The sequence below is a fragment of the Myotis myotis genome, unplaced genomic scaffold (assembly GCF_014108235.1).
Source record: "Myotis myotis isolate mMyoMyo1 unplaced genomic scaffold, mMyoMyo1.p scaffold_m19_p_5, whole genome shotgun sequence".
Lineage (NCBI taxonomy): Eukaryota > Metazoa > Chordata > Mammalia > Chiroptera > Vespertilionidae > Myotis > Myotis myotis.
Window position 1 is genome coordinate 106418257 of NW_023416357.1, and position 24662 is coordinate 106442918.

The 24662-nt window shown below is 45.1% G+C and overlaps 1 protein-coding gene across 1 annotated transcript; it reads left to right on the forward strand.

Moving 5' to 3' along the window:
* The first annotated feature begins 3461 nt into the window (after positions 1-3461).
* Positions 3462-22533, forward strand: ZKSCAN2 (zinc finger with KRAB and SCAN domains 2). The gene is made up of 7 exons (XM_036310667.1): positions 3462-4461; positions 7009-7186; positions 9210-9301; positions 9647-9773; positions 13929-14603; positions 16299-16790; positions 18782-22533. Exons 1-7 carry the CDS (start codon positions 4093-4095, stop codon positions 19699-19701), a joined length of 2853 nt encoding a protein of 950 aa, XP_036166560.1. The 5' UTR covers positions 3462-4092; the 3' UTR covers positions 19702-22533.
* The last annotated feature ends 2129 nt before the right edge of the window (positions 22534-24662 follow it).

The following is a 24662-nucleotide window of genomic DNA, read 5'->3' on the forward strand; positions in this document are numbered from 1 at the left end:
AGTTAGAAACATCGATGAGAGAGAAACATCAATCAGCTGCCTCCTGCACACCCCCTACTGAGGATATGCCCACAACCAAGGTACATGCCCTTGACCAGAATCAAACCTGGGACCCTTTAGTCCCTAGGCCGAAGCTCTATCCACTGAGCCAAACCGGTCAGGGCTTGGTTCACCTTTTTCGACCATCTGCTTTTCTGTTCCCAAGGCACCAACATTTTCATGCTGAAGTAACTGTAAACGTCTACCTAGAAAATGTGGAGAAAATTTGTTCTTTTTACCTGCCTACCACCTATGATCCTTTTTGCCTTTGCAAACTACTTTTCAAACAAATAAGCTGTTTAAAAAATTCAGAGGAACTTTTTATGCTTTTAAGAGGGTTTATGTTGAAGTTTTATTTTAAATGGCAGTTCCTGTCTTTTAGCAATAGATTCTGATAGTTACAAATACAGTAATATGATGTCTGGGACTTGTTTCAAAATAATCCAGGATCAGGGGAGTAAGTAGACATAGAGAGAAGACAAGGTTGGCCATGAGTTGCTAATTGTTAAAGCTGGAGGATAAGAACGTGAAAATTCTACTTTATGTTTGAAATTTTCCATTAAAATATGCGTCTGTGTGTGTGCACGTGTGCTCTGAGAGGCCACACACACACACACACACAGAGACACACACACAGACACACACACACACACTCACACACACACTCACACACACACACACTCACACACACACACACACTCACACACACACTCTCACACACACAGACACACAGACACACACAGACACACACACAGACACACACTCACACACACACTCACACACACACACACTCACTCACACACACAGATTCCTGGCGCCCTTATGACCCTGCACCTAGGAGAGAATGAAGAGCAGCCTAGAGGTGAGGCTACAACTGTCCTGTGAGATCTGAGGGTGTGTCTTGCTCAAGTCCACGTGACGAACAGGAAGTGCAGATGTCTAGGCGTGATCACTTTCTCTGGAGCAAGATGTCCTAGGAGAGCAGTTTCTAGGAAACAAAACCTTTCCTGTACCTCCCTGACAAAAAGAAGCCGAGGGTAGCCTGGAGTGGCAGGGCTGAGGCTGAGTGTAAGGAGAGGGTGCCTCGTTTGTGATGATGGATCCACGGTCAATACCTAAAGTTCCAGGTTAAAAAAAAAAAAAATTATATAAAATGGGCTAGATAAGCAGAGGGAACCAAGATGTGATGCCAAGCATATCAGGATGGAGAGGAGCTGAAATATGAAGAGAGTGGAGAAGTGCAAAAGGAAGGCACGTAAATACTTCGGGGTGGGGAGACGGTTAGGATCTTTTCATGCAGCAGCCGTGTCAGAAGCAAAGAAGGAGCTGTCGGAAGCTTGTGGATAAAATTTAAAAATGAAAGTAAAAGTTCTTCAAAACCTGTGAAACTGCACACACAGGAAGAACTGTTCAGACGCTATGGACAGAAGATAAGGTTTGGGGGTTGAATGCCAACTATGTGTGAGGCACTGCTCTGAGCAGCTGGAATATATGGTGAAAAGGAAAAGAAACCGGCAACATTGAGCAACGTTCTAGTGGAAGGGATAAATGTACTTGCCGATTACTTAAAAATTCAATAAATTTGCCTGGCTGTTTCATTTACACAGAAAGTGTGGCCTCCAGTTTGCCCCAGTCCCCACCATTCCCTCTTGTTTTACCCTTTACCTACTTCACTCAATTTGTTATCTGCCTGAGCCCCCGGGCTTTTCAGTTTGTGACCCCTGGTCTCCAATGTCCCTGGGCTGCTTGGACACTTGCTTTACTTAAAAACACTGAATGGCCCAAGGACTACCTATTCTTGGCTTAATCTGAAGTAACCTTGGGCCAGGACCTATCACCTTGCTGAGATCTCCATGTCCTCACCCCTAGAGTGAAGGCATCCCACCTGCTCTACTGGATTTCTGTGCGACTAGAATTGGCACAATCAGCTCTCCCTCCTGCTTTGGCTCCCCTCCCTGGCATTACTCCTTCAAAGGACGCCTCCCAGAGCTCCTGACCAGGCCAACCCTCTAAAGTGCCAGGTTCTCAGGATCACAGTCACAGTTGCACGCGTAGGTTACTTTGCTGGCTATTTGACTAATGCCGGCCTCTCCCACCAGCCTGGAAGCTCAGCAAGGCAGGGATCCTGTTTGTACTCACAACCTGTCACCTTGCCTGGCATAAAACAGGTGCTCAGCACACCTTATTTTAAAGGGGAAAAAGAGCCCTTGCTGGTTTGGCTCAGTGGATAGAGTGACGGCCTGCGGACTGAAAGGTCCTGGGTTCCATCCCAGTCAAGGGCATGTACCTTGGTTGCGGGCTTGATCCCCAGTAGGGGGCGTGTAGGAGGCAGCTGAACAATGATTCTCTCTCATCACAGATGTTTCTATCTCCCTCTCCCTTCCTCTCTGACATCAATGAAAGTATTTTTAAAAGGGGGGGAGGGAATGAAAGACAAGAAAGCTGGGTAAGACCACCCTGGCCGACATGAGGTGCACCTTAGCCTCTCTCCGACCCTCCCTCCCGGAATGTCTATTGGATAGAGACAGCCCAGCCCCTGGGCTGCGAGAATGTGCACATACAGTTCAGACTAAGACTTTTCACTCTGACTTACACGTCTGAAACTAATACAATAGTGAACATCAACTCCAATCGGAAAAAAACAAAAATATTTAAAGTCACTGCGCTTTGTTTTCCAATAGGCTCTCTACCTCCGGAACAGGGAATTTTTGCTTTGCCCACTGATCTAGGCCTGACATGTGGTCAACAAGAGAGGGTGGAGTGGGTGGGCTCAGGATGGTCTGGGGCACAGGATGGTTGGGGGTCCCACGGAAGCGGGGAGACGCTGGCAGCCCATCTGGCGCCACCGCCGGGAGGGGAGTGGGACCAGGTCCGGAGATCAGGACATGGGCCCCTCCGATCACGTCAAACCACACGGTCAAACCACACCGACATGCTCAGAGCCGGGCCAGAAGCCCCGGCCAAGGGGGGCCAGGTGGCATGCTGCTCTGCGGGCGCTGCTGCCCCTCGCAGCTGGTGCTGCAGGGCAAGGCCGAGGTCGCCGCCAGCACGTGGCCGAGGCGGGAGGAACAGCACCTCCGCTCGCCCCTCCGCCGGCCGGTCCGCGCAGAAAGCGCTCCGCAGCGTCTCCCCAGGGCAGCACCGCCACCTCGGTCTCATCCCCGGGCCTCGGGCCTCCCCGATCCGGGGTGAGGGAGGACCCCCGCCGCCATCCCCGCACGTCCCCCGACCCCAGCATCCCTGCGCTGGAAGCGCCTCGGCGTCGCTCGCGCTCCTGAAGCCCCGCGGCGGCCAGTCCCCGCGCCGCGCGCTCTCGCGAGACCGCCGGCAGCCGCTCCCGCCTCGGCCCCTCGCCGGCGGGAGGGCGCACCCGGGTCCCGCGGCCGAGGTCGCGGGCGGCGCATGCGTGACCGCGGTTCCCAGAGCTCCCCGCGCCGTCTGCGGGCGGAGCGGCCGGCCGCGCGCGGGGAGCCGGCAGCCGCCCCCTGAAAAGCTGGCTCGGTCCCCGCGGCCGCCCTCCCCTCGGGGCGGAACCGCCTCGAGGCCTGTCCTCGGCGCGCGGAGGTCCCGTGAGGACGGCCGGGCCGCCTTGGGCCCGGGACTCCGCCGGCCGCACCGACCGCCGCTGCGGCCTGGACGCGCCGCCCGGTCCGAGCCTCGAACCCGGGCCGGCGGGGTCTGCACCTCCGGCCCCTCCCGCCGGGGGCCTCGCCGCCCGGGAGCCCGGCCCTTAGAACCCGCACAGCACCCCCGGCCTGGCTGTGCGGCCCCTCGGACCCTCGGTCTTCGCCTCGCCGAGTCCTAGGCGGCGCTGAAAATGCGCCCCGGGCAGCCGCGCCGTGGGAGCGCGCCTTGCTGGGGGAGGAGGCGGGGTGCGGGGGCCCCGGGGGTGCGCCTTTACCGTCCCGAGGGTCGCGGGTGGATCTGACCCATCCGCCTGGGGGGCCTGTTTCCGCCGACGCCGCCTGCCCGCGCTCCCCTGAGGCAGGTGCCCGCGGAGGGCCGGCTGGTGTGTCCGCTTTGCGCTGGATGTGAGGCTGACCCGGGTGGAGCATGGACCCTTCGCTGCAAGTCGAGGGGTGCCTGGTGGTGAAGGCGGAGCAGGACCCTGGGTGGGCGCCGGGCGGAGTGGGGAGCTCCGGGTCCGAGACCTTCCGCAGACGCTTCAGACGGTTCTGCTACGAGGAAGTGCGCGGGCCCCGCGAGGCCTTCGGTCAACTCTGGGAGCTGGGCTGCCGGTGGCTGAAGCCGGAAACGCGCTCCAAGGAGCAGATCCTGGAGCTGCTGGTCGTTGAGCAGTTTCTCAGCGTTTTGCCGGCAAAGATCCGGGCGCGGGCTCAGCAGCAGTGTCCGCAGAGCGGAGAGGAGGCGGTGGCCCTGGTCATCCACTTGGAGGAAGAGGCTGGGAGACGGAGAGCGCAGGTGGGAGCATGTTTTCCAAAGGTTCGTGATTAGAAAGAGAGGGGTGGGGGGTGAGGCAGGTGTGTGTGGCAGAAAGCACCATTATGGAAGGACTAGAGGCCTGGTGCACGAATTCGTGCAGGGGTGGAGTCCCTCTGGGTGGCCTGCAGGCATTGGGCCAACTCTGCAGTCCAATGCTGTCTGCAGCTCCTACCTGCTGCTCCCACTCATCCCGCCTCAGCAGCACTCGCCAGTCATGAGCACCCTCCCAAGGGGAGTGGCCTGTGGGACCGGGATGAAACCAGCTCTCTGACATCCTCCAAGGGGTCCCAGATTGGGAGAGGTCACAGGCCAGGGTGAGGGACCTCACCGGTGCACCATGGGGCTGTGGTGGGACTGGGTAGGGCTCCAGGGCATGTCCAGGACCATCTGCTGAGTCTTGATCAGGGCCCCAGCAGCAAGCTAACCTACCAGTTAGAGCATCTGCCCCCTGGTGGTCAGTGCACATCATAGTGAGCAGTTGAGCTCCCTTAGCATGTCATTAGCATATTATGCTTTGATTGGTTGGTCAGTTGTTCTGCCGTTCAGTCTGCATACTATCCTTTTATTATACAGGACTAGAGGCCCGGTGCGCCAAAATTTGTGCACTCATGGGGGGGGTGGGGGGGCGTCCCTCAGCCTGGCCTGTGCCCTCTCACAGTCTGGGACTCCTCGGAAGATGTCCACCTGCTGGCTTAGGCCTGCTCCCCAGGGGATTGGGCCTAAGCTGGCAATCAGACATCCTTCTGGCAGCCCTCGGGGGATGTCCACTTGCCAGTGGGGAGCAGACCTAAGCTGCAGTCGGACAGCCTTAGCACTGCTGAGGAGGCAGGAGAGGCTCCCACCACCACCGCTGTACTGGCAGCCATCAGCCTGGCTTGTGGCTGAGCAGAGCTCCCCCATGTGGGAGCACACTGACCACCAGAGGGCAGCTCCTGCATTGAGCGTCTGCCCTCTGGTGGTCAGTGTGTGTCATAGTGACTGTCATTCCCAGTCTTTCTGCTGTTAGGGTCAGTTTGCATATTACCCTTTTACTATATATAATAGAGGCCTGGTGCATGGGTGGGGGCCAGCTGGTTTGCCCTGAAGGGTGTCCCGGATCAGGGTGGGGGTCCCACTGGGGTGCCTGGCCAGCCTGGGTGAGGGGCTGATGGCTGTTTGCAGCTGGTCACACCCCCTTCAGGGTGGGGGTCCCCACTGGGGTGCCTGGCCAGTCTGGGTGAGGGGCTGAGGGCCGTTTACAGGCTGGCCGGCGACTGAAGCTCCCAGCCTCTCCTTTTTTTCTTTTTCTTTTTTTTAAAGTATTTTTTTTAAATTCTGGGATTTATTTACCTTCTATAATTGAAACTTGGTTGCTGTCACTGGAGCTGAGGGCTGGTTCCTGCTTGCTGTAGCTCTGAGGCCACGGCCTGCTGAAAGCAGGTATCTGGGGTTTGTTTAGCTTCTATAATTGAAACTTTGTTGCTTTCGGAGCTCAGAGCTGGGCTGCGGCAGCGGGGGAACCTTGGCTTCCTCCATCACTAGAGCAAGCAAGCCTCCTGCTCACTTCAGCTGCGTGGCTGCCGGCCGCCATCTTTGTTGGTGGTTAATTTGCATATCTCGCTGATTAGCCAATGGGAAGCATAGCGAAGGTACGGTCAATTACCCTTTTTGTCTTTTATTAGATAGGATATAGTGGTACTAATGAAGGACCTTCAAAGTGAAGCCACTTGAATAGCAAGTAGAATAGAAAGCTTTGCTTGAAATAGGATCTTGCAAATGAAACTAAACCATATTCACCTAAATATTTTGTTTCAAGTCTTTGGCAGTAATGTTTCCCAAAAGAAAATTCTGTGCGAGAATTTATGCTTCACAGGGCTTAACTTTTTCAGCTTGATCCTGAAGAGGACTATTGGGGGCGGGGGGCGGTAAGGACTTAAGCAGTGATCCCTGAGCCCTTTCTAATCCTTCCCTGTGCCAGTCCCTGTCTTCTTAGGCCGCCTTAACGCCATCACCCCGTCACTCTTCTCCAGTCTACCTGCCAGGTCTGCATTTGTCGGTGGCTTTGCATGATCCTCTGGTTGTTTTTCAGCAGCCCTTCCATTAACCTCATGAAATCCTGCAAGATTTGCAGTTTCGCCTTGCACGGGATTTGCATTTCTGTAAAGGTCTGACTGCCAGCGTGTTTCTGTGTCCATCAAGGGTAGACATGAGATATGGAGATTAAGCTTACTAGTATGTTTTCATTTCACCAGTGAATTTGTGTTCTGATAACTCTCTCTGTGAGCCTAGTAGATGTGAGGACTCAAATGATCTCTATTTTAATAACAGGAAGGCGTGTACTTCACACCTGACAGATCTCCCCTCTATGTATTACTAAAGAGCACTCTCCATTCCCTTATGTCCAGACTTCTGGACAGTTCTATTAACCCGCTGACCTTAGAGCCTACATTGGGAATGGACCGCAGTGCCATTCCTTCTCATGTCGCCCAGCCTTCTTTGCTGTCTTTTTCTCCCTTTGTTTACTATGGCTTTGGCTTCATTTCCCAGGTTTGCAGCCCTGTGCAGTCAGAGAAACAGGCCCCACGTGGAGCAGCGTGGGATGCGGCAGACTTGCCGCCAGAGACCCAGCCCAGAGTGGTGTCTCGGGAAGAAGCTGGAAGCCTGCGCTCAGGACACCGGGAGCAGCTGACCCCAAAGAGAGAGCAGCGGCCCTTACCCAAGAATGGTAAGAGCTCAGAGACGTCGAGGGCAGACCATGGCAGATTTGTTTTGTAGTCTTAACCTGTGACTTGCTCAGAGTACTGTCCTCTCAATACATATTTGAGAATAAATTGAATATTGGGGAGAAAGACTTCAATAGTTGGGAATATGTGCAGCATAAGTAAAAGGGATCTCAAAGATTGAACCTAGGAAAACTTAGACTGCCCAAGCTGACCTTTAAGTCTTACAGTGTTACTTAAGGATCTCCATTCTGTAATCAGCCTGTGGTTTTTAGTCCTGCCATGTGTATATGTGGATGTGTTCTTGGCTGACTACAAGGAACTTGAAAACTGTTTGGAAAGGGAAATGAGACATTTATTTTCAAAAATTGACTTATAAGTTAGGCACTATGTAATTGGCATATGAGAAGGATAAACATAAGACTTCATAGAGAAGGGGCCACTGATGTTCGTAGCTGCCCCAGACATTCACAAATCAAGTCAGACACGAGGAAATGAGCACCCTGTCCTTTGCAGTCCACAGTGATCTCTCCATCCCTAGCAATGTGGTGTCAGGCTGAAAGAGAAGAACGGAAAGATCACTGAACCTCCTGTAAAAAGATAGGCTTACATCCTCTCTGCCCCTCCCTCTCTGATCTTGGGCAAGTCATATTAACAGGAGATTAATACATAGAAGTGACAGACAACCTGGGTTCAGAACCCAACTCTGCCATTCTTTATCTGTGGCCTTTGTCAGGTAACTTCTCAAACTTCCGTTCTGTCATTTATAAAAGGAAAATAATAAGGTTGGTGTAGATTAAATGAGGCAGTGTAAGACAGCCAATACATACTAGTGCTCAGTTAATGTTAGCTTCCTTTCTCCCATAATGGCATGATTATTGTTAAACTTTAAATCTGACTTACACAACTCCTCACCAAAAGACAAGATCCAGTACTGTATACTGTACTTCCTTATCCCTCCCAAAATTCATATTATGATAGAATGCATTGCAAATGTTAATGGTTTCTGAAGTTTCTAGTATGTGTGTATGTGTGTGTTCCCTTATCATGTGGATTAAATACTCCCAGTTACTTTAGCTGATAAGCTTAGTACAGTAAATTCATGGTGTTTCTGGATTTTGACATCCCAGAATGATAAGGAATTCCTAAAGTGGAAAGTTTGGTCTGTTGAAGTACTTAGGAGTGTGCAGGATAGAAAATCTGAGGGATAAATATCTCAGGTGAATTCTAAAAGAAGACCTGTGATTTCAGCCATGTGTGTGTCTAAGGGAATAATAAGTTTCCAAGGAAGTAATTTGATTTGCTTCTATAGAAAAGTAGTGTAACAAGCTTTTGAATTCTTGGTCACAGTAATATTTATTCTGGAAGTTTTCCCTGGATAGTCAGTTCATAAGTAGAAGTAAGACTACAGACTTGCTGATTATAAGTTTGTCTATCTTCATTCCATCTTTCAAGGGGTGTATTGCCTGTAGTGTCCAGGACCATGTAACTTCTTTAGCTACTGATGGGGATTAACTGATACTAGAGGTTGCAAACAGGTCATGCACATGCCAAGTCAGACTTGTTTTGTTTCACCTACAAAAGTGTTTTTGGTTTGGGGGTTTTGTTTGGTTGGTTGGTTTTAGTTCTCAAGATTAAGACTTTTGATATTTTGCACAAAAGTCCAGATTTCTGACTTCTCTTGAAAAAAATTAGAAGCTTGGCTATACCAGGTCCATAGTCTCACAAAGAAGCATCATCTGGGACTGAGCTTTGCTGTACCCTTTCAATGGGACATGTGCTCTCTCATTCCCCACACACCTTGCCTGGCCCCTTTCCTGATGGGCTGTATCGGCTTACTCCCTAAAAGCATTGGCATTTGTGAGTCCTGCTTTAAGTTACCATGGTTTCAGGCATAGTTCTGAATTCATGGAGAAAATGATCGGTTTGTATTTGTTGCTTTTTTGTAACGTGCTCATTTCTTAAGAGGAGAAGCAGCATGAATTAAAGGGCCAGAGCCTGCACACTAATTGATTCTTTCTGTTACAGCTCGCCCTTCTCCATGGGTTCCCATCCCTGATGAAGAATGGAACACCACAGATCAGGAAGTAACAACCACGAAACTTCCTGTTGGTTCTCAGGTAAATTGTATTGTCCTCCCTGGACTTCCTCTCTAGGGTATTCAGTCACAATGATTCCTGGGCCTTCACTGTCCTCAAATTTTTATACTCCAACCAAGAGACCTTTCCCCCCTTGTTCCTTTTTCAGAAAAGATTGGACATTTTTCTGAGTAATGGGGGACACATTGGTGGATCATCTGTCTTATGATTCTTTATAGTATCTTCTGTTTCATTTGGCCTCAATGTACACTTGGTTCCTTGATTTTAATTCTTCTTTAAGGCCCTTCTGTGCTTTATTCAATATTGTTCATCCTTCAAAGACCCACATGGTTATCTTGGTAGTCATTGCCGTTAGTGTTGTTACAGGGACCAGTGAAAGATGTCCACTTGACGAGAGGTTTTTCCTACAAAAAGAGTGTGCATCAGATTCCGGCTCACGGAGACCTCTACCAGGATATTAGGGAGGAGAGTGTTGGGAACATGGTCTCCTTGGGTAAGGATTCTTTCCCTTTTTGGATAAAAGATTTGGGGATTTATAACATATGCATTCTACTGATGATAAAATAGTTATAAATGTTAACACTTTAAAGATTTTCATGGGTTGTCAAATCATTTTTGCAATCTAGCTTACTAGACCTAGTACCCACGTATCCATCTTCTCTTATCTCACTCATTCCTTTGTTCCAGTTTAAAATTTATATGCTTATAATTTAGTGACTAAAACATTGGAGAGGTGTCATATTTATATTATCTCAATGTAAACTTACACACATCTTCTAAAGACTCCATTCACGAGGTCTCTTAGGGATTTGTTTTTGTTTTACTATAGTAAACACAACAATTTTCACAGGGCCTGACACATGGGTGGGTGCACAGCAAATATTTGTTATGTGGATGGAAATCTTATAAATAGAAAAAAAGTAATTTTAATACAATAACCTCAATAGTGTGTTGTGAATTATTTAAATAGCATAAATTTTCAGGCACATATCACCACTGAAGTGTCACTTTACAAGCAAACTCTGCTTTAGCAGTAGGACTTCATTCATATGCAAACTACAAGTCAAAGACTACATATAACTAAAATTATACGCCTAGACCCGCCCCGCCCAAGCCCTGCACAGAGGCATTTGCCGGATAGCCTCAGGCAAAGGCTAGATTAGCACCTCCCTAGAGGACAGAAGTTCTCTCACTGCAGACACAGCTGATTCTCACAGCCACTTGGCCTGGAGGTCAAACCCTCCCTGGTATTAGCTACAACAATCAAGGCTTAACTACAAGACTGCGCACAAAGACTACTAGGGGGTGCACCAAGGAAGCATAACAAAATGCGGAGACAAAGAAACAGGACAAAATTGTCAATGGAAGATATAGAGTTCAGAACCACACTTTTAAGGTCTCTCAAGAACTGTTTAGAAGCCGCCGATAAACTTAATGAGATCTACAAGAAAACTAATGAGACCCTCGATGTTATATTGGGGAACCAACTAGAAATTAAGCATACACGGACTGAAATAACAAATATTATACAGACTTCCGACAGCAGACCAGAGGAGCGCAAGAATCAAGTCAATGATTTGAAATGCGAGGAAGCAAAAAACACCCAACCGGAGGGGCAGAATGAAAAAAGAATCCAAAAATGCGAGGATAGTGTAAAGAGCCTCTGGGACAGCTTCAAGCGTACCAACATCAGAATTATAGGGGTGCCAGAAGATGAGAGAGAGCAAGATATTGAAAACCTATTTGAAGAAATAATGACAGAAAACTTCCCCCACCTGGTGAAAGAAATGGACTTACAGGTCCAAGAAGCGCGGAGAACCCCAAACAAAAGGAGAATCTTAAAAACAGCAAGAGAAAGAAACTCAGTTACCTACAAGGGAATACCCATATGACTGTCAGCTGATTTCTCAACAGAAACTTTGCAGGCCAGAAGGGAGTGGCAAGAAATATTCAAAGTGATGAATACCAAGAACATACAACCAAGATTACTTTATCCAGCAAAGCTGTCATTCAGAATTGAAGGTCAGATAAAGAGCTTCACAGATAAGGAAAAGCTAAAGGAGTTCATCACCACCAAACCAGGATTATATGAAATGCTGAAAGGTATCCTTTAAGAAGAGGAAGAGGAAGAAAAAGGTAAAGATACAAATTATGAACAACAAATATGCATCTATCAACAAGTGAATCTAAGAATCAAGTGAATAAATAATCTGATGAACAGAATGAACTGGTGATTATAATAGAATCAGGGACATAGAAAGGGAATGGACTGACTATTCTTGGGGGGGAAAGGGGTGTGGGAGATGCGGGAAGAGACTGGACAAAAATCGTGCACCTATGGATGAGGACAGTGGGTGGGGAGTGAGGGCGGAGGGTGGGGCTGGAACTGGGAGGAGGGGAGTTATGGGGGGGAGGGAAAGAGGAACAAATGTAATAATCTGAACAATAAAGATTTAATTAAAAAATAAATAAAATAAAAATTAAAACTGCAAAAAAAAAATAAATAAAATAAAATAAAATTATACACCTAAAACATGCACTAATATACACTAGAGATGCTTTGTGCTATCTCATATGGTAGCCACTAGTCACATATGGCTATTTAAATTTATAAAATTAGATAAAGTTAAAAATTCAGTTCCTCAGTGGCAGTGGCCACATTTAAGGAATTCGGTAGCTGTATTGGACAACACAGTTATAGAACATTTCTGTCATAACAAAGTTCCATTGGACAACGCTACATAAAAGTATACATAAAACGCAACACTGAAGTATAGAGATTATAAAATGGAGCATGTCAAACTGAATGAATAAGATAAACGAACAGTTGTTTATATAGAAAGCAATTTTTTTTAAAGACCAACTGATGACACATCAGTAACAAAGCACTCTTCCCAAAACAGTGGGCATCCCAGCCCTCTACCTAGTTGTGTACATGATGGATGTTTCCTAATGTTGTCTTGGATCACACAGCATCCAGACCTAGTAAATGTTCAATTAGTCCTTTGTAAACTCTGCAGGAGTGGGATAAGGACCATACTTTAGTACGGATTTAGCCCAGCACCTTCACATATAATTATAGAGTATAAAGACCCAGGCCCAGAGACCCCGGCCCTAATTTTTTATCATAGATTATAAACTAATGGCTCATTATCTAGCCTATACACATATTTTGGCCTTGCACAGCATTTTAAATTTAAATTTAGTTTGTAAATCTGGATTTCCAGTATCTCTTGAAATAGCAAATGCCGGAAAAATACCGCATGATCTCACTCATTCATGGATAATAAAGACCATTATAAACTTATGAACAAAAATAGATACAGAGGCAAAGCTGCCTCAAACAGACTGTCAAACTGCAATGGGAAGGCCGGGAGGGGAGAGCGGAAGAAGAGGGTGGGGTAAGAGATCAACCGAAGGACTTGTATGCATGCATATAAGCATAACCAATGGACATAGGACACTGGGGGGTAGGGGAGGCCAGGGGATTGTCAAGGGCAGGGGGAAAAAGGAAACATATGTAATACCCTTTGTAATACTTTAAGCAATAAAACAAAAAAAAAAATTAAAATTAAAAAACAAAGAAAACAAGTTTAATCTCAATTTAAATAAAAATGGAACTATCTAAAAAAAAAAAAAAAGAAAGAAAGAAATAGCAAATGCCAAGCACCACGAGCCCACAGAATAAGAGCTCGTGCTGAACTGCCACCTCATGCCGTTACGTTGCCAGCCTGGTCCTTATAGACGTTGAGCTCTCGTTGTCCCTGCACTTACTTCTCTCGTGTAAAAATAAAGAGCAAACTTCCATCTCCAGGTTCTTTCAGAAGGTTTGATTTGATGCTATTTCTCTAGAAGAATTTCCTGAAGCCGCTTTGTATGTTACCTAGAGAAGAAAACTAAATTTTATTACAAACTTAGTGGGCATTGGACACTTCAGAGATGATCATTCACTTAGTATTCCCAGCACTTATTTGAATAGATGATGATATTCCCTAGGAAACTGAGGTTCAGAGAAATTAAGAAACTTCCCTGATCAAAAAAATAAAGTCAGTGGTGGAGCTAGGACGCACATTTAAGACAGGTTGCTCTCTACAGGATTGTACAATAACATATTCTGAGTTTGCTTCCAGATTCTTACATCACTTTCCTATTTAGCTTGCCACATGTGTCCAGGAATCCTTACTTCTCATTTCTCATAGCCCAGTGTGTGTGTGTGTGTGTGTGTGTGTGTGTGTGTGTGTGTGTGTGTGTGTGTTGTTGGGGTGGGGAGGTGTGGGAAGCAGATATAAGCACACTTTATTTTATAAGTAACAAATACTGGCCAGGAGCATACTCTGAACCTAGCACAGCATTAGATACCATGAGGTAATAAAATACGTTTCGTACCCTTAAAGGTTTTCCTTTAAGAACCAGCTGGGAAATAAGTGGTACATACATGGGAAGTAAAATGATTGTATGAGTTAGTAGCTGATTGTGCCAGAGAACTCATGTACCAGTAACTATAGTGTGCACTGAGGACCCTAGAAGAAAGGTGATTGGACAGGATCTTTGAAGGACAGTGGTCCAGGAGAGCATGCTGCAGCAGAAGGTGGGCAGCAGTAATGAATGATCTCTACGTCTAGTATGAAGTATGTTTCTCTCACTATAGGAAGTGCAGTATCTACTTGTAACAAGACAGCCCAGGTGGAGCAAAGAAAGGAGTTATGGATGCATTACTCTAATAAAAGGAATAGTCTCCGAAGCAACTGCATCAAGGAAAAGTCAGTTCATGCTGTTCAGATTCCTGCAAGGAATGCAGGGAAGATGCGGAGAGAGCAGCAACAGTGGGGCTTAGAAGATGAAAAGATAGCAGGTGTGCATTGGAGCTATGAGGAAACGAAGACATTTCTCGCAATTCTCAAAGAATCTCGCTTTTATGAAACACTTCAGGCTTGTCCCAGAAACAGCCAGGTGTATGGCGCTGTAGCTGAATGGCTGCGAGAGTGTGGCTTTCTCCGAACTCCGGAACAGTGTAGGACCAAGTTTAAAAGTCTCCAGAAGAGCTACCGAAAAGTGAGAAACGGCCACGTGCTCGAGCCCTGTGCCTTCTTTGAGGACATGGATGCATTGTTGAACCCTGCAGCTCATGTGTCACCCACTGACAAGTCAAAAGAGATTGTGTCTCTCCCTCGACTAAAGAGAATTGGTGTCGGTGCTAAAGGACAGATCAGTCTGATGGAGGAGGAGGAAGCTGCAGAAGAATCTGATAGTGAGGAAATGGGCATCGAGTTTATCCGGAAGTCTGAGATGCATGGTACCCCTGTCTTGTTTCAGAACCTGAGTGGTAAGTATTTTGCTTTTGTTTGGTTTGAAAATGGATGACTGTGGTCTTGTGGGGAAAAGAATAGTCCAGAAGTGACCAGGCCTGAGGAGTGCTGTCATGCACACTTTGCCTCGATCACTGTGACTGGCCGCATAACTAATAGTGTTCTCAGGTGTCTGTTGCTGCCCCCAGTGCAGTTTTAGTATAGCACTGAGTGGCCATGGAGGGTTCTTTTTGAGGTTGGAGCACAGCATGGATTTTGAGTACTTGGGACCTATGGAAGGAAGAGAAGTGGGAGTCAGAGAGCTCTAAGGATCTAACATTATCTGAGACTTGGTATAAAGCAGTCAAGTGTGTGAGATTGTAGTGATACTATCTAGAATAACCAGTGAAAGAGTGTGTAACTAAAAAAATGAGTAAAAAATGAAATTCTAAAAGAAGGTAAGAAAGGAGAGAAAGAGGTAGATGTAAACCCAAATATATCTTCAATTGCAAACTTAAAAAAAAAACAACTATATGTTGCTTACAAGAGATACATTTTAAATATAGCACAGAGACATTGAAATTAAAAGGACAGAAGAAGCTATACCATGCACCATACAAAATAAAACTGGTGTAGTTTGGGTGCTGGGACATGCAGGACTTAACTGCCAGTTAATAACTGTGACAGTAGACACATCATGTGAGTACTTTGAGCTTCAGTTTTCTCATCTGTCAAGTATGACTGAGAATGCCAGCGTTGTTAGTTAAGTGAGATGACATGCATGGAGGCATTCTGCAAATGTTAACATGCAATAAAACATTGCCTGGTATACTGTTACTAGTAATGTTTCTCTACCTTATGAAAAGGTAAGTTCTCAGAACAGAAAAATAAATCAGGCAGGAGAGCTGGGACTGTATGCAGGACTGTACCTGTTCAAAAGAAATAGCTCTCAGGAAAAAGATTGGAAGATACGTTAAGCATGCACAGGTATTCACCAGTCTGGAAATCCACTGACATAGAGTGGTCTCAAATACAGGAATCCAGTGAGGGACTGGAAGAGACCACCCAGTAAGGTAAGGATAGAAATGACTTTTTCCTGCTTACAAAACACAAAAAGTAGAGTGTACAAACTGTATTCCGACATGTCCTAGAAACTTTTGTTCTGCTATAAAAGCCGGACATCTGCTTGTCTTACAGAACATTTCATCTCTCAAAATGGAGAACTCGGTGACCTCAAAAACTACTCTAATGAACATAGTTCTGCTCTTCAAAGAAGACTGGTTAAAAAAGTGATAGGAACTTTGGGGGAAAGTTCCTACCGAGTGTCCCAGACCATTATTCTTAACTTGAAAAGACAGCTAAATCCTTAATCACCAGAGGAGTGTTAGGTTGGGGGACTGCATTTTCACTCTACCAAGTAAACTAAGATTAGTTTATCAATTTCAGTTAAAAATCCTATTGGAATTTTTACTTTATAGATTCATCTGAGAATTGATATCAATACAACTTGATTCTTCCTATCTCTTCATTTTTTCTAGTTCTTTTATGTCTTAAAACATTATAGATTTTTTTATATAGATCTCATTTTTGGCAAAACTTATACCAGGCATATCATAGTTCCTGTTGCTACTGTGAATGGGATTTGTTTTCTTTTACTTCTTATATTTTGTAATTTTATATAGAAGCTACAAACGCCTTTTCTTATATCTTTGAACTTTATCCTTGAATGGCAGGTGTACACTGGGGCTATGAGGAGACCAAGACTTTTCTTGATATCCTCCGTGAGACTCGGTTTTATGAAGCACTTCAGTCCTGCCATAGGAAGAGCAAATTGTATGGGGTCGTGGCGGAACAACTGCGGGAGTGTGGTTTCCTCCGGACACCAGAACAGTGCAGGACCAAGTTCAAAAGCCTTCAGAAGAGCTACCGCAAAGTGAAAAATGGTCACGTGCTAGAATCCTGTGCTTTCTACAAGGAAATGGATGCCCTGATAAACTCTCGGGCATCTGTCCCCTCCACCAGCACCCCAGAAGAAGTCCCACCACCTTCAAGGCAAGAAAGAGAGGATATTGAGATTGAACCCCAGGAACCTACAGGCTGGGAACTTGAGGAGACCTCACAAGAGGAAATAGTAGAAGATTCTGGCAGTGAGAGAATGAGTGAGGAAGAAATTGAACAAGAGTCAGAATTCCAGGGACCTCCAGGTCTACTGCAAAACCCAAATGGTAAGGATCATCGAGGGGTTGTAGTCTAAAAGAGAGTGTGATTTACTGAAAAATTAGTAGATCTGGTATGTCATTTGGGAGTATTTATTCATTAAATATTTGAGTGTCCTGTGCAGTTTGAGGGACAGGGGATATAGCAAAGTAAAACAAAGTTTGTATGTTCATGGTGCTTCTATTCAAGGAAGGAGCTTACATTCTAGTGATTCAGTTTTGGGGATTTCAGCCTCAGTTTTTTCTGTATGGATCAAGCAGTGTTTTATATCTCCTAAAAATTTTGTGGGGGAGGAAATTTGGAATTGTATATGAGAAAAACTCAGCTGAAGGAGGGTGTCAGTAAGCCCAAAACAGAAACATCTCGGTGATGTGTGATACGCATGAGAAAAAGGACAGGCAGAGACCAAATGAGAGAGAGAGGCTTTATACTGGTTCTCAGCTCCACCTGGGTATTTCCCACTAACTATTGGAAACTCTTGTGAGCATCTCATCAGACTTAAACTTTCAAAATTAAAATCACCATCCTTCCTACCCCATGGCTCTTCCCTGTGTCCTCCTATAGGTCCTCCACACTTAAAACTTCAGAGATATTTTTTATGCCTTCTCTCCCATTATTTACATCCAGGCAGTAACACTTTTTTTTTAACTGTTGTAGAACTTCTATCTGTCCCCTCTTTAGTTCCTGTAGCCCATACCCTGGTTCAGTCTTTGTGTCTGTTGGTTAGACTGCTGTAAATGTCTCCAGACCAGTTTTCTCTATTGTCCTTGTATAGGCTATGACTTCCTCCAGATTCCAAAGCAGCATTCGACCCACTCAGAATGCTTCAAAAGAACTGCTAATTGAACAGTGGCATTGCCAGGGTTTTTTACTTGAATTAATGGAATGATTGATGGCTGCCTCCTCCCCACAGCTCATGCCACAGCTGTCCCGCTTGGGACAGAGGGATTCCAGCAGTTTCAACTCAATATATGGAAGTAAAGTAATGTTGAAACTGGCAAGTAGAAACAAGGCAGTATAGCAAAATGCTTATGAACAAAGGTTTGATAATCAACCAAGCCTGAATTGTGCCTAAGTTACACAGCTTGTGAAATATTTATGAATGAAATAATACAGTGTCTGAAGTTTGTTTCAAAATAATCTGGGTAGAGGGGACAGGGAGCATGTAGGAATAGAGATGAAACAAAATTGGCAATGAGAGATCATTGTTAAAGCTGGTGAGTGGTTCATGGAAGCTGATTGTATATACAGTTCTCTACCTTTCTGTATGTTTGAATTTTTCATAGTAAAAAGTTAAGTAAAACCACATAATTAAGTGACCAGGACAGAATCAGAACCAGAGCTGTCTGATTCCAAAGCCTGTGTCTCTTCACCATTTTATGCTCTCTATCGAGAGAACTTCTAGAAAAAGCTGTGATCCAAGATGTACCTTGTAGTGAACATAGGCAATAGCTGAAAGAGTAAGGAAAAGATCATTCTATTTTGGGGAACAGTGAAAAACTAAGGTTGAATTAGTGTGGTCTGTGTGAGACAGCCAGAAAAACAGTGACAGGCACATTCAAGGAGAAAAAAGAAGTACTCTTGGGTAGGATATGATTAAATACTGATAAACTTAAAAGTCCATTGAGAAATTTGGACTTGATCACTAGAATCTACTCTATACACTAGTGTAATATACTGTATTTTAGGATAGAAGTGATACTTTGAAAGCAGGATGAATTAAAGAGGAACTTCAAGGAGATAAGACAAGTTGCTCCCATGTTAATTAAGACATAGATGAGGAGCAATTCAATTCAGAAGACATTTCTGAAGGCCTACTTTGAACTAGGTATTATGGGATGTTCTTGGAACTGAATGAAAATAAGGCATAATGAATCAGGGAAGAGTAAAAGGACCTGATGCCAGTGAAGTGTACATGGAATCCTAACAGATGAAGCCTTGAAGGCCATGTTTATGTTAATATAGGACTGCTCTGAAATTTTTATTGTCTTTTTTTCAGATTTTGAAATTGGTAATATCAAGGAGGATGCAACACAGGTAATATATAAGGACATGGAGCAGCACAAAACGCTGATAGACAAGTCTAAAGGAATTATCCCCCAGAATACTGATCCAGGTAAATATTGTAAAAAAGAATGTATCTCAGGAACACAATGGGAAAACCATCAAGGAATCAGACAGGGAAAGCCGATGTCTCAGCCTAGAGATTTAGGGAAAGCTGTAGTGCATCAGAGGCCTTTCATGGGGAAGAGACCCTACAGACTTCTAAAGTATGGAGAAAACTTTGGAAGGAGTGCTCGTCTTCTGTGCCGGATGACCCACCAGAAGGAAAACTCTTATAAGTGTAGTGTCTGTGGGAAGTGCTTTGGTAGAAGCAGGAGCCTCATTAGACACCAAAGAATCCACACAGGAGAAAAACCTTTTAAATGTCTTGACTGTGGGAAAAGCTTTAATGACTCCTCAAACTTTGGTGCCCATCAGAGAATCCACACAGGAGAGAAGCCCTACAGCTGTGGAGAGTGTGGGAAGTGCTTTAGTCAGAGCTCAAGTCTCATCATACATCAGAGAACTCACACAGGCGAGAAACCCTATCAGTGTGAAGAGTGTGGGAAAAGCTTCACCAACAGTTCTCATTTCAGTGCCCACCGCAGGGTCCACACTGGAGAGAATCCCTACAAATGCATGGATTGTGAAAAGAGTTTCAATAACTGTACACGATTTCGAGAACATCAGAGAATGCACACTGGAGAAAAGCCCTATGGGTGTGCCCACTGTGGCAAACATTTCAGTAAGGGCTCTATTCTGACCAAACATCGGGAGGTCCATGTGAGAGAAAAGCTCCTGCCACATCCTCCATCCATGTATTCCCCAGAGAATCCACATAAGGGGAGAACTGATGACTTCAGGAAGACTTTTTGATACGATATCTTCTGTTCCTCCATGTCCCTTTAGCCATCCTACCCTGATCTCACTCTTGGGATCTTTGATTAGCTATAAAGTAATTCCCAAGATAAGCTTGAGAATTAAATCAAATAAAGACTTGGATCCTGTTCTCACCTCTGCCTCTAACTTGATCAGCTTCTCCTTTAATAAAGGGGAGAACATAAATTGTCTAAGTTCAGAATGGAATTATCTTCAATATGCTGAGGCTACTGCTATGGGATTGCTATGTCCAGCAACATTCAAGATCCTTCCATGTAGGTGAGAGTTGTTTTCAAGGAGATGAAAGACGCTGAAAGGTTTTTTTGTTATCTACCATATGAGATTCTGGATGCAACTTGACCACAGAGTTTCGTGCTTGAGTAGAAGTTTCAGGAGTCCTACATCAAGTCCATTTTGGTTTTGAAGATAGCCACAAAGGAGACTAAAGGTTTTATAACTTCCATCAGAAGTCTTTTTGTGTACCGTTTTTGTGTCAAGAAGTTGATCTGAATAGCGAGGGTAGAATCTCTGTGATGTCCCTGAAGTCATGTTAGTAATGCCTTGCCCTCCGTAGAGACGAGAAGCAAATGATCACCCATAATCCTCTGTATACCAACCTTTTCTGTCCCTGAGACTGAATCCCCTTGGCTGCTGCTTTCCAGCCTATTGTTTCCCACATGTCCCACACTTACCTCTTCATGTTCCAGGTGCTCTTATCCGCTCTTCTGAGCCAGCACACTCTCCTCACATTGACTAGGCTGCATGTTCATGGATGTGTCTCATTAAAGTAAAGGATTTCAGATACATTCTAGTTCTTCCCTGTAACTTCTCTCGTTCTTATCTAAAACATGATGTGTGTTGGCATATTTATGCCTCCCAACCCCACACTTTAGTATAATATTATACAATCATAGTTTTCTAAAACTTTAAGGGGGTAGAAAGAAGTAGAGACCTGAAACATTAAATATTTCTAAAACCAGTAGGACTCCTTAGGCCTGCTTTAGATCAGATAGCCACCTCTGCCCAGACCAGCACTTCCAGGGCTGTTTGTTAAATATTCTTTTTTCTGAGGCTTCTAGACCTTATTTATAGCATCATGACCCTCACTGGAGAGCCCTGAGTATTTTATACAATTCTATAGCTCAGTAAGTGAAAGCAGAAATATTTGCAGAAACTTCCAATCCAGAACACATTAGTGTTTTCTTCATTTACCTGTTTATCTGAAAAACCTTTCTGATAACCCCCTAGCACTAGCCCAATACATAGTGAAGGAAGGGTTCAGATGGATAAATAGTTCATTCCTTTCTGGAAGTTAGATGAAATTTGGTCATCCAAGGCTGGTTGCTTTGGGAGGGAGAAGTCATAGTTTGGTAGTAAGATAACCAGAGTCAGGGTTGTGGGCGCACGCTTCTTCTGATCTTATCTCCTTTCCTTTGCCATGTGCTCTCTTATTTGAACACATCTGGAGATAATATTTTTCCTTTGACTACATTTGAATCCGTTGAAACTTGCTCAGCAGAGTACCAAGAGGGGTAGGCAGTTAGGGTGCCAGCATAGGGTGTGGCCTGCTGGAAGGCAGGTGACTCAGGTAAACGGTGATAAATGACCTCCTTTACACTTGGAAATGTTATGCGTGTTCACATCTGAACAGATTAACTTCCTCTGTGTTGTCAGGTTTTCTTTTTCTCTCTTTTATTAATCATTTTTATTTCTCAGTTACCGTTGACATACATTATTGTATGGTCTCAGGTGTGTGTTGTCTAAATCATAGACTTAATGGTAAGTGCAGCTTCATGTTGGTAGTGTGCTGAGCGAGCACAGTAAGATGTGTTAGTGTCAGTGGCGTGTGCTTACACTGTGTAGACCTTCTGGAATTCCAACTCTAGAGAAGGTGCACATTAATAGAAGTCACCACTTAGTAATACGTACATAGGATTGATAATTATATCGGCTGACGAATGATTCAGGAAAGGTGATTTGTTCAGAAATATTTATTAAGCACCATTGTGTGTTAAGGCCATGTTTTAGGCACAGTGAGGGATGCAAAAATGAAAAAGGGAGCACAGTGCCTGTACTCAAGGACTTTGAAATATGGCAGAGGAAGTATTGCAGCAAAAGGTAAAGCCAATTACATGCAAGTTATAAAGGTCAGTGACTCAATCGTGAGAAAACCACCTTCACTTGCAAAAGTGTTTTTCTAACGCCTAAAATCGTGTTCTTTCCCTCTGTCTCTCAGACTTCCCTAGTGGCAGAAAGGTTCCCACCCAGTCTCTCCTGTAGAGACTGATTCTGTTGTCATCTCAGATGTCTGGGATCAAGCTCAGGTGGAGTTTGGGTTCCCCTGCAGATACTCCTGATTGCAAATGGGCTGCTGAGACATGTATTAAAGTTAACTTAGTGAAGTTTGTCTCTGTTCTGAGGAGACAGAAGGTCCTGCCCACCATTCAACAAGACTCCTTGCATTGTATCCTTTTGCAGCAGGAGTGTGAAAGTCAAAGTGAGTGGTGTCTTCTCTACCACATAGCACTGCCTTTATGACCACTGCAGAGAAAGCTTGCTTTAGAACTCAGTACCAGCACTGCAGCTCTAATCCTGAGGGGGGGAAAAAAGTTATTTTTAAAAACACTGTGATTTTTATAACTTACTGTTTTTCTCCTTTTGTTCTCGCTGCTAGAAAGCCCAACAAAATTTACAACCTACCTTAACCATCTACCTAAAACCTATATTTATTTAATCCTGTCTTCTTTCTTTGAAAATTGTTTCAAATCCTATGCTTTTTTAAATGGTATAAATCAGGAGTCCTCAAACTTTTTAAACAGGGGGCCAGTTCACTGTCCCTCAGACCGTTGGAGGGCCGGACTATAGTTTAAAAAAAACTATGAGCAAATTCCTATGCACACTGCACATATCTTATTTTGAAGTAAAAAAACAAAAAGGGAACAAATACAATATTTGTATTTGCATGTGGCCCGCGGGCCGTAGTTTGAGGACCCCTGGTATAAATAAACAGGCTTTTTCTTTTCTGACACCTTTCCCAAGGCACTTTGGAAACTGGCTTATATTCTCTGGCTAGGCTTGCTTTGTTACTCTCACAAATACCTCCAGTTCTTACTATTGATTTTATTACACAAACAGCCTAATTTGTTCATCTGGAAGGGAACTTTACTTCTTTAAAGAGGAAAACTTAACACATATATTTACCCAGCCCAGGCTGCCTGCCATGGTGGCGTGAGCATTGGACCAGAAGCCAAAAGAGACAAGTTTTAGTCCTGTTGCTGCCACTTACTGAGTCCTTCTACAGATCAGAGCCTCTCTCTGGCCGAAGCTGCTTATCTGAAGAGAGGTTGGACTTGATTGCCCAGACTGCTCTGACTCTAAGGTTCTGTGAGGCTGTGGAGCACGGTGTGGATGAGGAAGAGTCTGTAAGAACAGGCTGCCCTGCCAGTGAGCCCACTGCCCACTTCAGGCAGAAGGATGCTGTGCGCAGCCCAGGAGCTTGCTCAGGAGAGAAGGAAAGATGGCGTGTGTTCTCCTACAGACACCCCGAGTCACCTTGTTAGCCAATTGCAGGTAGCTGGCTGAGTAAGGAAAGCCTATCTTGTGAGGTCTGGTGCCAGTGACAGACAAGACTCAACTGGGGAAGCCGCAAGGCCAGTAGTGTCTGAGTGACTGGTGTAGCTACAAGCCTTTGCCCTGTCTGAATTTATTCCAAATATAAGTGTCTGTTCTTTGTTTTGTATTGATGTTCACTTAGATGTCTTCTTGAAAACTTATATGTGAAATAAATGTCTGCAATAAATGACTCTCATTGGGTTTTGCCATAATTTGATGAATGCCTTCTATTAAGAAGAGACCTTGTCTAAGGTAACAAAAGCTGATGCTAGTAGCTAAAGAGAATTTCAGTCTTGTACCAGTTCACTCTTCTCTCCCACAACTAGTGAGATCTTTTGTGAGTCCACAGCTATTCTTGTGCAGCTGGCCTGTGATAGTAGCCATTGCCATTGTCCCAAATAATGGTTGGCTCTAATTCCAGAGTAGCATTAGCCTTGGGTTCACACCATGTGTGAATTTGGGGGAGGCATTTAGCCACAGCAGCCTTTTACGGTGGAACAAGACTCCACAATTTCCCCAAAGATACACAGTATTGTATTTGATTTACTGTTTTGGTATAAAGGGTTCCAGTGGTTTCCACTTTCTAAGTTTCAACTCCATGGGTCATAGAGTCAGTGTAGAGATTTTGCTACTTGCTGAGCATGTATTTCCCACTATTCTCATGAACTAGGAAGAACCACAGGATGGGTCGCCTAAACATGAGCTAGACTCCAGACAAAGTGCCCCTCTCACCTGGGCGTTGTAGGCCTCTACTCTGCAGCCGACTACAGTGATGCCCAAGGTCCTCAAGAATTATAGCTGCTCAGACAGCATCTAGGAGACCCTGTAAGTTTCCCATGTTTTCCTTGAGTAGACAGCCACAACCTTTTTGGAGTAAGCTAAGATAAAGGCTCATAAATGGTGACCTGAGTTCTCCCACAAGATTACTGACCTCACATTCCATTAGATAGTTAGGTCTGTGCTCTGACTCAGGCTGGGAATTAAATGAGAGACTTTAAATCTCTAAGAGCCATAAATCTTCAATTCCTATAATCAGTTAAAACAATTAGACCTTAAGGGAGGAGAACAAAAGCTTTGTTTTCAAGCACTAATAGGAACATGGCTAGTCACAACTTCCAAACTCCGTATTGGGCCTGGGGACTCGAAGGGGAAGCATGGCTTTGGTTCCAAGAGAGGCAAATGCCTAAACTCATCCTGAGGTGGTGGACTCTGAAGGAGAATGGCAGGGTGGGAACAGGGAATGGGCTCAGGACCTGAAAGGCCTCAGCCTTGAGGTTGCTTGGATGCAACACAGAGCCTGTGGAATATGCAGGTGTGCTTGGCATGGAAGCTGTGGAATCGTCAGT

Coding starts and splice junctions, on each gene's coding strand:
- ZKSCAN2 (XM_036310667.1), top strand. CDS start 4,093: ATGGACCCTTCGCTGCAAGTCGAGGGGTGCCTGGTGGTGAAGGCGGAG. Junction 4,462..7,008: donor CTGGGAGACGGAGAGCGCAG/GTGGGAGCATGT, acceptor TTCATTTCCCAG/GTTTGCAGCCCTGTGCAGTC. Junction 7,187..9,209: donor GCGGCCCTTACCCAAGAATG/GTAAGAGCTCAG, acceptor TTTCTGTTACAG/CTCGCCCTTCTCCATGGGTT.